Source organism: Myotis brandtii, unplaced genomic scaffold (assembly GCF_000412655.1).
Source record: "Myotis brandtii unplaced genomic scaffold, ASM41265v1 scaffold242, whole genome shotgun sequence".
Taxonomy (NCBI): Eukaryota; Metazoa; Chordata; class Mammalia; order Chiroptera; family Vespertilionidae; genus Myotis; species Myotis brandtii.
Window position 1 is genome coordinate 553787 of NW_005359149.1, and position 14166 is coordinate 567952.

The 14166-nt window shown below is 44.6% G+C and overlaps 1 protein-coding gene across 1 annotated transcript in view; it reads right to left on the reverse strand.

Annotated features, from left to right (window-relative positions):
* Nucleotides 1-14166, reverse strand: part of CGNL1 (cingulin-like 1) — a 101383-nt gene that overhangs the window by 76357 nt on the left and 10860 nt on the right. The window contains exons 7-8 of the mRNA XM_014540337.1: nucleotides 13909-14044; nucleotides 5231-5443 (exon numbers count right to left, since the gene is read on the reverse strand). Coding sequence (XP_014395823.1) covers nucleotides 5231-5443; nucleotides 13909-14044 — 349 coding nt within the window. The remainder of the gene's footprint in view (nucleotides 1-5230; nucleotides 5444-13908; nucleotides 14045-14166) is intronic.

Sequence of the window (14166 nt, forward strand, 5' to 3'; positions counted from 1 at the left end):
TTCCTTCCTCTCTGAAACCAATAAAAATAAAAATATTTGAATGACCTCAATGATTTCAAGTATGTCTTGTTTTTTACAGCTGGTTTGTGTAATTGGGATCCAAACATGGGCCATGCCTTGGATCTGGGTCCCTGCCTCTGACTCTGGAACCACTTTAACTGCTGTTGCTTCACAAGGCTCCCGCCCAGACACACACCTCCCTTTCCCAACTACAGGGCGCTGCTCGCACCCAAAATGTCCTCAGTGTCCACGCTCACGGGTCTCCAAATACCTCACCTTTCTCAGCCCAACCGAGCCCCGCCCCTCCATGAAACCTTCTTGCCTGCCACCACCTCCTGCCTGCGCACAGCACCCCTTTCGCACTCCCCTCCACTGCACTCGGGGCCGCTGCTCTTTCCTCCTCCGTAACAGCTCCAGTGTTGCCCATCTCCCTTGTCTCCTGGGAGGCAGATACTCTGATTTATGTTTCTAACCCTCACATGACTTAGCACAACAGTATGCACTTGGCAACTGTTCAGCAAGTAAATTGGTAAATGCTGTCTCTCTCATCCTACCTCCTCTTCCCCTTCATCCATTCACTGAAGAGATATTTGCTGCTTAACTGCTATATGGCGGGCACTCTGAAAGTGCCTCATGGCCCAGAAGTCCTATTACCCAACACAGAAATAGAGTGGCTTTTTTTTTTTTTTTTCAAATATGTGAAAGTGCCTCATGGCCCAAAAGTCCTATTACCCAACAGAAATAGAGTGGCTTTTTTTTTTCAAATACATTCTATTGATTTTTCACAGAGAGGAAGGGAGAGGGACAGAGAGTTAGAAACATTGATGAGAGAGAAACACTGATCAGCTGCCTCCTGCACACCCCCCACGGGGGACATGCCCACAACCAAGGCACATGCCCTTGACCGGAATCGAACCCGGAACCCTTCAGTCCGCAGGCTGATGCTCCATCCACAGAGCCAAACCGGTCAGGGCTAGAGTGGCTTTTTTATTTATCCTCCTCAAAATGCTTGCTTCTTTTAGACACAAAAGTAGTCCTTCCAAGATCAACATTAACATTATGATCCCAATAGACAAGATTTGTTCATTTTCATGAGAAACCATTTTAATTCATAAATGAGACCCCAAAACAGTCTAATGCCTGGCCTTGGGATGGTGGGGACTCAAAGGCGTCTCCCCTTTGGTCTATTCATGCCTCTAACCCACAAACACTTTCTGAGCACCTATGACATGTCAAGCACATTGGGGATGCCTAGTGGAAAAAATGATGACAGTCCTTAATATGACAGGGAAGAGAAAACCAAGAACAAAATTCCCAGCAATTCCAGGTCCAGCAATTATACGGCCCAAGAGGGAACCAGGGGAGTTCTTGGAGGAGCCAGAATTTGAACTTATTCTACTCAGAGGAACCTGAAGACACTAAACAGTATGTGCTTCTCTTTTGTACAGGAGTTTGAGACCGGATGGGGTGGGGATGAAAAAGGGAAGCCCACAGCTATGGACAGTCTTCACTGTACTCACAGACAGCAGTCACTCACATCCCCACTGACTGTCCATTTCTGCACATGGGCTCCAGCCGCTGCCGTATCTCCTTGGGAAGGGATGGAAGTAGCCACCTGATGGGCACCTCACCAGCCTGTGGGGGTTCCAATCATTCTGCTACACCAGGAAGCCCACAGCCCAGGCACTCAGGACTTCTCTGGTGAGCAATCAGTCTGTTCTTAAAAAGGTGAGGCCATTTGGGTTTACAAGAACCACTTTTACAGAGGACCTGCTTGGAATCCCTGTAAAATGTTCTTAATAGACTTTGACAGTCTTCACCAACTGTTCTAGTAATTTAAAACTTTTAGTGCTCAAGCTCAGGCCAGGATGAAATGTTTGTCATCTGACGATAATAAAATAGCACTTTAGGGTTTTTAGGCCCTGGAGCAGCAGCAAAATTAGAAAAATGGATGACCAAGGAAATAAACTTTAGTCAGTGGTGAGGGGGCGAGTACTTCCCCAGGGATGGAAAAAGGTAAAGCCAGTGCAGATTTAAGAAATAACTCTACTAATTTAAAAAAGTACATTCAATTCACTCTCCTCCAAGAAGTTAACAGAATCATCTTAAAATTCTATTAGAGAATACTCGCATGTCAAATGTAACAAAAAGGCAGCATCTGTCCACTAAATTAACATAACTTTCTCCATTAAATATGCTTCGGGCACAGTTGTTCAGCAACCACCTTCAGAAGCAAAAACTAAAGTATAAAAACATACTCACAGTCCTCTTTAAGGAAAACTACAGGGAAACTCAAAAGCAAGGCACAGAAATTCACAGAGCAAGAGCAGATTTCCTACAAGACCTCCCACATCATCATCGGAGAGAATTCAGCAGGAACCACAACCAGGCCCGACACCCGGTTACAGGAGAGTCTGTCCTCCACTTACTTTCACTCGTCAGACGTTGCACAGATGTGACCATAGGCCGGGCACTGGGCTAAGCTCCAGAGACAAAGAGCACATGCTGTCGACCTGCCAGATGGGTTGTGTTTGTGTGTGTGTGTGTTTTTTGTGACTTTTTTTTTTTTTTAATTTGAAGCCCTGCTTAAAAGTCAGGAGATCTCACATCAACATCCAGCTATCCAGCTTCTCTTTAAAAATTGTGAAATCTAGCAACATGGGCCCCACATTCCTGAGCTGTAGGAGAGAAGCAACTGACCCTCCAGCAAAGGACGCACTTTCCAGCCTGCCACAGTCCCCACGGCGCCCTACGGTCACCCCAACAACAATCCCAGAGCTTCACTCATTTATGTCCCTGTCCGGATCCCAAGGTACTTGAGTTTGCCACTTCTGGTCTAAGAAAAAAAAAAAGTGGATAAAAAAATGGCCCCTGTGCCCTGGCTGGTGTTCTCAGTGGCTAGAGTGTTGGCCCTTGCACTGCAGGGTCATAGGTTCGATGCCCAGTCAAAGGCATGAACCTGGGTTGTTGGGGTGAGTGTGGGAGGCAATCAGTTGATGTGTCTCTCTCACATCGATATTTCACTTTCTCTCTCTCTCTCTCTCCCCCTCCCTCCCTTCTACTCTCTCTGAAAAACAATGGGAAAAATATACTCAAGTGAGGATTTAAAAAATAAATTTAAAAAGGCCCCTGTCCTTAAGAAACTAAGAGTCTCATAGAGGCAGCCGACAAGATGATAAATTACAATCTGGTGTGATGCAAACTAATAGTTCATGGTAGAGGAATAGCCAGGGTGCAACAGGAACCCTGAGGAAGGTGTACCTGACTCCACCAAGGGGAGTGGAGGTACCTGGGGCACCTTCAGAGAAGAGAGGACATTTGGGGAGGGTCTTGAAGGATGAGTAGAGGTTGTTCAAGTTGAAAAGGGGAAGGTGAGAGGACTAAAATAATATGGAACTTTCTGGAGACAGGGTTCAGAAGAAGGGACTTTGATCGCCTACCATGCTCACAAGTTTGAACTTAAGTCTGGGGCAATGGGAGCCAAGGCAGTTTAAAGCAGAGGCTGACATGACCGGATTTGTTCTTTCAGGGAAGGATGCTGCCAGCAGTGCAGAATATGACCTGGGGCAAAGAGCCTTGCTGGCGCTCACCCCACTGGATGCTAAGGGGAACCCCTTTGCGGTCGCTTCCTGCTGCTCTGAAACCCTGCATTCTCTGCCAATGGCACACACCTTGGCTAACTCGCCTGCTGTTTCTTTCACAGACTGATGTGGGGCGATGCAGTTACCCCTCTTAAACTGGCATAATGCAAGTGCCATGAACAATGCTGACCTTCAAAAAGGTCAAAATGCAAGAGCCTACGTCTCTACAGATGATCTCAACTCCATATAAAAAGACATCCTCTTTCCCCTGCCATATTTCCGTCCCCGTTTATGTCTGGGAGAGACGCATGTGTGGTATCAGTTTAATTTTCCTCATAGTGAAACCACTACAAGCATGCCTAACGCCATCCCCAGCTCCCTGCCCTGTGATGAATACACCTTGATAACTCAAGCTTTGATGCAATGTCTGAAGATGATACAGACAAGACGGGCTCAAAGGAGAGTCATTTTACTCAGTAGCCTCTGGGCGTGTCCCCCATGAAGCAGCACACGAAAGCCACGAGCAAGGACACCAGGCTGTTGCATATAAGCAAAATGAGGTGGAAAAAATAAACACCACCTCAAAGCAATGAAAATCCAATCAGTTTCGCTTTTCTCCCTCAAACTAAACCATATCTCCAAAAAACCTAAGATAGGCAAATCAACAAGAGGCTTTTTTTGGTAACTGCCTCAGTTATAATAACCCCAAACAGACTTGGGGTGAGTGTGGGAGGCAATCAGTCCCAGACTTTTGTTATAACAAACAAACCCATCTTTCACTTCTTGTCATTAGCGATTACTGTGCCATAACTGAAAATCAGTGAATCACTATGGAGCTTAGTGAGGGAGGGCCTACCAGCTCTGAGCTGTCACTGTAATCATCACACAATGAACAAACCGTATGGGGAGTTCTTTCTTCATCATCTCTGACCTATACATTGCAGAGACTCTAAAAGAAATGATACTCTGTAATCTCCCTCTTTCCCTAAAGATGGCATATTATTTCAAAGCATTTTCCCCTTCAAAACTTTGCTTTTTCTCTTCTTCAACAGCCCACATGAGGCCCGCACCAGAAGACTTCAACATAATTTAGGAGAATCTATTTGTAGGAGCCAAGAATTCAATTAGGAGAAAAATTATCTCGCCAGGGTCTGGGCCATTCACTCAATTAACCCTCTCATAACGGTGCTGAGAAAAGAACTGAAATGTCTAACGAAAGGCTTCCCCGTCAGAAGGCACAGGCGAGGGCAGCGGGAGGGATGCCAGAAACCTGGGTGCTTCCTGCCATGCTGTGCCCTTAGCAAAACCACCCTCTCACTGTGACCTCCCCGCACAGCTAGAGGGTGCAGATCTCTGCTCTGCAAGGGGCTCCAGAACTGGACCACGCAAGTCTCACCTGGTACAATAGCGCTGAAACAATGACCTTAACAATGTCTAAGTTTATAGACTCAAAGTCGTCAACAGCAGCACTGTTGAACTTTCTGTGCGTAAGCTCTATTTCCATGATGAAAGCTTCACTCTGTAACGAATAGGAAGCAAGACCACTGGCGCTGGCGTGGGAGACCTTGTGCCCTGCTATCTATTCCCAAGCCACATTTTCTTGCCCATCCGACACCCGCTCCGGCTGACCTGCCAGTGGGGGCGCTCACCTGGGTGGCTTCCTCCACGCTCTCCCTCAGGGCCTGCAGCTCGGCGTCGTACTGCTCCTTCAGCTTCTCCATCTCCTGGTCATGACTGGAAACCTCTTCTTTCAGGGCTCCCTTCAGGGCAGTGAGTTCCCGCTCCCGCTTCCTCAGGAGGTCTTCCTGCTCCTCTTTGGCGATAAGCAGATCTTGAAGGTCCTGTTTGGCCTGTAAGAGTTCCTAAAGGGAGGAAGCATGAACAGGAGGTGAAGATGAGCCACTATGTCCAGCGGCCCCGCTTCTCTCCTCCAGTTCGGCCACTCAGAAGAGCGGCCATCACCCCACTGTCCCTCCCCACTCCCCTTCCTCGCACTGCGCACCGACTGGACCATCTCCCCCGCCTTCCACTCCTCAGAGGCCATCATTCCCCTTAATTTGACGAAAGCTCAGCCTTCTTGAGATTTGAGGGAGAAAGGGCAACTGGCTTAATTTTCATTGCTTTGAGGGGACATGTCTGACTTTTCTATCTCACTTCATGTCTGGGCCATGGTCTGTGGCCCTTGCTAATGGCTTGCTGCCCTCACTGACTTCACACCCCACTGGAACCCTTAACCCATGATCCCAGTCCTGTCCCAGTCCCCTTCCACCTGAGCAGGGCAAAGGATTCACATTTCTCTAAGCTGCTCAAAGTTCATAGGAGTCACAAAACTGGGGCAACAAGTTCCACTACAAATCACATTACCTAAACCCAAGGGTGTTCTGCCAAAAGCTCAGCAGGCATTCCTTTTGCGTTGCCATCTTCACCCCAGACCTGCTCAGCTCTCCCCAAGCTCAGAACCCACCCTCTCCTGCAGACTCCCTTCCTTCAACCGGGCGGGACTTGGGCATGACCAGCTAAGCTTCCGCTCTCCCCAGTTCTTGAACTTCAAGCTTCTCCCCAACAACAAAGCCACTTCGCAGTGAGCTGCCCCTTGCCAGCCGGCTCCAAGTCCTTACTCTATCAGCTATCTTTCCCCCCCTGTCATTTTGTTCTTTTCTGTTTCTTGGCCTCTATGTCCTTCCCTTCAGGGCACAAGAATCCTCTGAGTCAAGGCCAAAGAAACAAAAACAAAAATATAAGTTTTACCACCAAATATTTTTTTCTGTTTTTAATTTTAGAAAGAGAAGGGAAAGGAAGAGAGGGAGAGAAGGAGAGAGGGGGGAGAGAGAGACATCGATGTGAGAGTGAAACTGATCAGCTGCCTCCTGCATGCACCCAGAGAGATCAAACCAGCAACCTGGGTATGTGTCCTGCCGGGGAATTGAACCATGACCTCTCAGGGTATGGGACAACACTCCAACCAACTGAGCCACACCAGCCAGGGCTACTACCAAACTTTTTGAAAGTATAATTTCTGTTCACTGCCTCTACTTCTTGACCACCTTACTACTAGTCACTCCTGAATCTCTTGCTATGGCTTTTGTTCCTACTCTACCCAGACTGCCCCCTCCAAGGTCACCATGACCTCTTACTCACCACATCCAATGGCCTCTTCTCAGTCCTCACTTTTCTTGACCTTCTTTGATCCTCCCCACCTGTTTCCTTAAAATTTCTTATGCCTTGCAGTTCAAAGACACTATACTCTCCTGTTTTCTTCCCTCAGGTCATTTTTTCTGTGACAATCTTTTCTGGCTATTCTCTCCCTCTTCCCCAAAGCTAAGATGATCCCCAAGAATGCACCTTTGCATTCTTTCTTTCTTTCTTTCTTTTTTTTTGGCAAGTTCATCTATTTTTCTCCAACTATTAAGTCTATGTAAATAACTCCCAAAGCTTCACCTCCAATTCTTAATCTGAATTCAGACCTGCACTTCCAATAACCTGCTAGATTGTCCTAAGGGCACCTCAGATTCGATAGGTTTGTGTTTTTTATCATATTCCTTCCTTTCCACTTCCTTTGCTCATTACTCTTGCGAAGGCACCACCTGCTCAGAAGCTTGGCAGCAACCTGACCAACCTCACCCTTGTCCCCGATCAACAAAAAGTTAGTTCTGTAACATCTTTGATCCTTTCCCTCACCTCCCTGATTTAGACTCTCATTACCTCCTACCCAGGTGGTTTGCAATAGCCAACCAACTGCTCCCCACATCTAGTCTCTCACCTGTGGCCTCCATGACATTAGCCACAGGCTTCCTCTTTCTGAAGTGCCCTTCTCAGTCCCACCTCCCTCTGCCTTTCAGAAAAATCTCTGAAGACTCATACAATATTGACCTCCTCCAAGAAGTCTTCCTTGAATGCCCTCCCTGAATACCCATCTCACTTTGGCTGTATTTACCACAGCACTTAACACTTTTACTTTGCAGTCCACATACTTATTTTCTTATCTCCTGTTAGACATTCAGCATCTGATTTACTATATCTTAGATGCATGGATCAATGGTATCGGGAATGTGTCTGTTCTGGATATAAATAAATTAACATGTACATACAGCGGGAGTCTAGAGATACCAGAATGGTTGGTACTGGGGACCTGAGACCTCAGAGAAAAGGTACTTTCCATTCAAGAATATCGGGAATGTGTCTATTCTGGATATAAATAAATTAACATGTACAGTACAGCGGGAGTCTAGAGATACCAGCATGGTTGGTACTGGGGACCTGAGACCTCAGAGAAAAGGTACTTTCCATTCAAGAAGTGTCACTGGTGAGGGGGTAAAAACACTCCTATTGCCTTAAGTATAACTGCCAATGGAATCTCTGTCCTTTTCTTTAGGACATGCACATCCATTGAACCAAGGGAACCTCTGCGGTCTCAGGGTAGAGCTGCATTGCACAGAGCAAGATGTAGCCCTTTAGGAATCCAGCTTACAGGCATTGATAAGCTCAGATGAAACATCAAGGGATTCATCCAGGTAGCTAAGGTAACTCTGGCTCTTCCAAAGCACCAAACACAGAGCAGAAGCAAATCTTATGACAATATAAGCCGTCCTGGTCCTGATATTTATCAAAGGGCAAGTCCTGCTGCTGCCACCGCCCACCCCTCCTCAGGGAGCAGCAGAGACTCCGCCATCACTGTTGCTATTGGCTCCCGTCAGGTCTTCCTGGAGCCTCCCGCCAGCCTCTGCATCGGAGCTCCTGTGAATCTAACCCGTTTCCTGCTCTTACTCTCACACGTTTCTCAATTGTTTTCGAGATAAGGCAGTTCCTCTTCCCACACTTATCTTTTCCAGGATGTGTCTGTGTTTTTGAGTTGCCTTTTGTACACTGCCGCCAAGGCATGCTAAGAACCTCGGCTTTCTGGTCTATGCTACACCGACAAGCTGCTATCTGCGGCTGGGCTGCTGCTTAAGTGGACTGTGCTGCACGAAACCAATCAGATTACACCTCACCACAGCACTTAGAGCACTTGGCGTTTTCCAGGGCAGAGACCAAAGAGCACAGGAGATTTCAAAAACATCACTTCATCACCTCAGTGGCTTGACTGACAATTCTATCAAGCCAAAGAATGGAGAGATAACATGTAAACTTCAAAATATAAGTCAACACCCATTAGAAATGAACGTGCCTCTCTACAGACTCCAATCAAAGAAAACAAGGGAAGACACTGGCCGCTCACAATCAGTGCATTCTAAACCTAGGTCAGCTGCACACAGTAAAGCAGCCAGGAGATGAAAACCATGTATATGTGTGTGTGCGGGTGCGGGAGACTATAAAAGCTGGCTGTGTGTAGTACTTACTACATAATGAGACTTGTGCTAAACATTTCCAAACTAAAGCAAAGAAATAGGCTCTTCCAAAAAGACAAGAAGGAAGGAAAATTGAGAGAAAAAGGAAGTACGCTCTGGGACTGGCTGTCCTGACAACAGGTGCACGAAGACACACACACACACCAGAACGCCCAATGCAGCCACTGACTTGCCCACTGCACGCTCTATCTCACACGCCACCTATTCATAGGGATTCCGTGTCAAAATGAGAAAAATACTGATCTAAACCCATAAATGCTTCCCAACGGTTCTATAAGATCCCTATCTCTGGCCCATGTTCAATTAAAGGGTGAGTAAATGGTTTTAGATCAAGACTGTAGCTGACAGAAAAGTATGCAGTTTTTTCCAGAACGACGGCCTATAAAATGTAACAGGGTTGGTGAGAAACATGAATTTTTTTAGTTGTTTTATTAAAATTCCTATAATGTTCAGTAATATTTCTGAGAACAGCCTATCCCCAGATCAATACAATTTCACAACCAGCACATTTTACTGGTACGTAAAGGACTTGCATGTTGGCAAAGGCGGGGGATAAAACACGCGGCCGCTGGAGGGAGGCCCAGCTGTCAGCACCGCAGGCTCCCATCAAAGATGATGGTCAGTAATTAGAAAATTCCATTACCCTGGCACTTAGAAAGACGGCGCATGTGTACCCATTCCCCCCGGAATGGAGGAAAACACATTTTTGGACAAAGAAGTGGCAAAAAATTTGTTCTATGACTATTTTTTGTAACTTGAGTTAAAAGCAAAATTTCAAAACCATCAGTTGTTTAAGAATAAAAAAAAGTCATCCTATTGTTGGTCAATTGTATGGCTTATCCAGAGAAAACAGGATGATTTTCCTCTCTTTCTTTCTTCCTTTAAAAAAACTAATAACTACTGTATTCTTCCTTAATGTCGCTTTACTGGTTCCACATCGGGGCCCAATGTTATTGAACAAAATGGCAAGTCGTATTAGAAGAGATTTCATGCAGGTTCTTGTGCATTGGGCATCTCACGAAATACAGGGCCCTCAGCCTCTTTCAAACATTCAATACCACAATGTGTTTAATGTTCATTGTGTTTAAGAGTCTGTTCTAAGCCAAATGCCATGGAAAACTTGGCCTCAATGGTAATCTGTCATCAGATTCCCCAGGCCACTTCTGATTAAGAGATGAAGAAGAAACTGAAAGTGACAAGGAGATGGAGTCTATTTTATGATCATGTTTTAAATGTCACTGACAAGTCCAAGGAAACTCGTTTAAAACAGTGAGGATGATTTTCCAGAGGGAAAGAGCCCCACTTTGGTGTTCAGAAGCCAACTGTGCCCTCACTAACCTTGCAGACGGGCTGCAGTAGAGGATATAGCTCCCATTACAGGAAAAACGCAACCAGAAAGCCAGCAACGTCAGGAACATTTTTAAGAGAAGATGTGCTCTGTTTCCCTTTCCCATTCTCTCATTACCTACCAGCCTCGGCCTGAAAACACATCGCCCAAACTGAGGCGCATATCCTCCCCCTGGTTACCACTGCAAATTCACCGGTAAACTATTTAATTAAATCATATTCTTTGATAAAGAAGCAAGGAAGCAGATAGCTCATTTCAAATATATTCCTTTTTTAAAATGGTAACATTTTTAAAAATATATTTTTATTGATTTCAGAGAGGAAGGGAGAGGGAGAGAAAGATAGAAACATCAATGATGAGAGAGAATCACTGATTGGCTGCCTCCTGCAGGCCCCACAATGGGGATCAAACCCGCAACCCGGGCATGTGCCCTGACCGGGAACCAAACCTGGTTCATCGATCAACGCTCAACCACTGAGTCATGCCAGCTAGGCTAAAATGGTAACATTTTAAAAATAATTTTGAGCCCTGACTGGTTTGGCTCAGTGGATAGAGCGTCGGCCTGCGGACTGAAGCGTCCCAGGTTCGATTCCGGTCAAGGGCATGTACCTTGGTTGTGGGCACATCCCCAGTAGGGGGCGTGCAGGAGGCAGCTGATCGATGTTTCTCTCTCATCGATGTTTCTAGCTCTCTATCTCTCTCCCTTCCTCTCTGTAAAAAATCAATAAAATATATTTTTTAAAAAATAATAATAATTTTGATACTGAAATCACTTTATTCATTTGCTCTGTTGCTTGGCATGAAATGGGGGAAGATGCAAAGACAAAATGGTATTGACTTAGCTGTCTAGAAGAAAGAGATAGAGACAAAAATAGGACAAGGTCAAATGTGCTAAAATAAAGAATTTAAAAGGATAGAGGGTATTATGGAAAAGGGAAAATAACAATTATATGTTTCAGTTACTGGGAAAATTCAGCAACTTAAGGGACTTCCCTATAGCTAAGATAACATCTTTCCCTTTTCAAATCAGTCAAGTGTCCACACAAGGGATCATGAAATATGGCAACGTCTTACCTTCTATTTAAATTTGTTTATGAAGCTATCATTTTTATTGAAAGCCAGAAACTGTACAATGACATTTCTGGGAAATTATCCTTAGGATATTTTTCCAAAAAGTACAAGGATACATGTAAAAAATGTTCACCATATTTTCTCATAATTAAAAGAGATAATTTAAGCATAGGAGAATAATTAAATATATTGTGGTTTATCTCCTTAAAAATGAAATATAAATAAAGACTATAAGGTATAACAAGGGAAAATGTTTCTGACATTAACTTTTAAAAGCATATATCAAAACTGTAGGGACACTATAATTGTCCCTACATTATAGGCAGGGAGATGAAACCCAGCAATGGGTAGAGAGGCAAACAGAAAATGTAGAAATAAAAATCGTTGTTAAGATGTTAGGAAAATAAGTATTTTTCCACCAACCCACCCACCCCCATTTTAAAATTTCATTTTGTGGTTTTAATAATATTTCAGTGATAAATTCACACGTGCTCAAAGCTGCATTCTAATACCCTTGTCTTTGTAACTCTGAGCCCTGAGAAAAAGACAGAGCCATGATACCATGAATACCATGTATAATACCATGAATATGGTGGCTTTTAAGAAATCCTTGGATAAAAAGAGAAATACCAGGTGGTAGGAAAGAAGACTAAAGCCTTCTCAGGAGAAAAGGTCTAAACAGAGAGCGAGAGAGATGGTCGTGTGGGGAGAAATGACTCTGCTCTGTATCCATGTGAAAACGCATTCACGAGAACCCCTGTGCTGTGTGGTCACAGGGCTCAGCGCTGCCAAGTCATGGGGAAGAGGGAGGCTTACTTCTAAAGGGCAGGACCCAAAATCCTTCCGGGGGAATTACTTCAAAACCAAACAAGGAAAGGGTGAGAAAACAATTGACAGAGGAGACTTAACAAGGAACTAAAGCCAGCAGCTTTTAACCCCAAGAACGGGTCAAAGAAAGACTCAGCCCTGGGGGAAAGCAATAGAAAATAAAAATTCAATGCTAACAAGGTACCTTTCTTATTTCATTTTTTTTTTTAGCTTTGTTCTAAATCGTGTCATTTATTTTTTGAACTGTTCCTACAAAACAAAGATTATTATGGAAATAAATTTTAAACTATGCCAAAAATGCACATGGTAATGTTATAGCAAATATCAAAACATCTAAATGGGCACTTGTGTATTTTTGTGACTCTCAATTAGACTCACTCCCCCCCAAAATGTAGATGTTCAAAACCTATTCTTGCTCTCTAATCACTTTTATATGTGTGTATCTAACACCTCAACAAGATGGTAATCTAATTCAGGAGGAAAAAAATAACTGTCTTTGTAAAACCCCATAATAATTAACAAATGCTAAGCAGAGGAAAGAGTCGATCTTATCCGCTTGCTCACTGATTGATAAGAGCTAAATATTTAATAGGGGGTATACTAATACGGGCAGAGGCCAGATGGGCAGCCTGTGTCACAGCAAACAGATTCATTCATTCATTCACTTACTAACTCATAACTGATCCATCCAACCAACCCCCAAATATTTACTGAGTGCTGTATGTCCCAAGCTCTGGGATAAAATGCTGAGCCAGCCATCACCAACCCTGCCCTCCTGGAGCTTACAGTCTTGTGGGCCTTAAACAAAAACTTAACCTGTGCTAAGTGTTGTATGGGCATTAATGTATTTTCCATGCTTTCCCATAAATAGCATTACTTACAAAGTATTTTTGCCCAAAGTTTAATCTAAATCTATTAGAGTAGAGATCTAAATACAAATTTACTAGAATACAGGGGATAGTGGAACACCATAATGGACACCATAAGGAAATAATCAGACAAATCAGAGGGGCACTGGCCTAATCTCGTCAGAAGATGGATGGGATGGGAGGAGAAAAGCAGGCCGTAGGGAATGAGGGGGAAGGGTGCTATACCGGAATAAATGAAAACAGTGACAGCAATGTGGGATTCCTGATTGGATCCTGGCTGGGAGGAGGGGGAATACAACCATAAAATATGCCTGGAGGACAAGTGGAAAATTTTGAATGAGGGCCCACGTATTAGAATTCTTGTTATATTGTATATATATTATAGGAATTATTAAATTTTTTAGGTGTTATAATAGTATTGTGGTTGTAAGAAAATTCCATAATTTTCAAAGATGTGTGCTTGAGAATTTAGGCGTGAGGCATGGTGTTATCTACAATTTGCTTTGAAATAGTTCAGCAAAGATGGATAAATTGATGCATGAAAAAAATAGAAGAATGAACGGATGGACAGATGAATAAGTGGAGATAATATCACAAAATGTTGCCACTGCTGGATCTGGGTTGGAGCTCTGTGGAAGTTACTGCAGTACCCTGTCTACTTGTCTGTATGGTGGAAGTTTTCCTAAGACAATGCTTAAAAACTATTACACGTGACGCTCTTACAGAATCTAACCACAGGCACAGGTGCGGTAAATGCACAAAACAGAACATGGCTCAGGGTACTCAGTCCCCATCCCGCCTCCGCCATCTCACCCTCTTCGGGCAGATGGGGCCTATCTTGTCACCTGGCCCCACCGGCCCCTTACCTCAATCAGAGCCCCCTTCTCCCTGTCCTCGGACCGTTTGGCGCTGTCCAGTTCATCATGCATTTCCGAGAGCTGGTCCTGGAGATCCCTGATCTCCGTCTGGTGCTGTTCCCGTTCCATCTTTACCTGAAACAGCCTGACAAGAAGGAGTCCCTCAGACAGACCTCGGGCTCTGCTGACGTTCGTCCCATCTGACTGCAGACCTCCAGATGCTCAAGCAGAGTCATCTAAAGCCCCAAGAAGCCTCCCCCTCTCCCA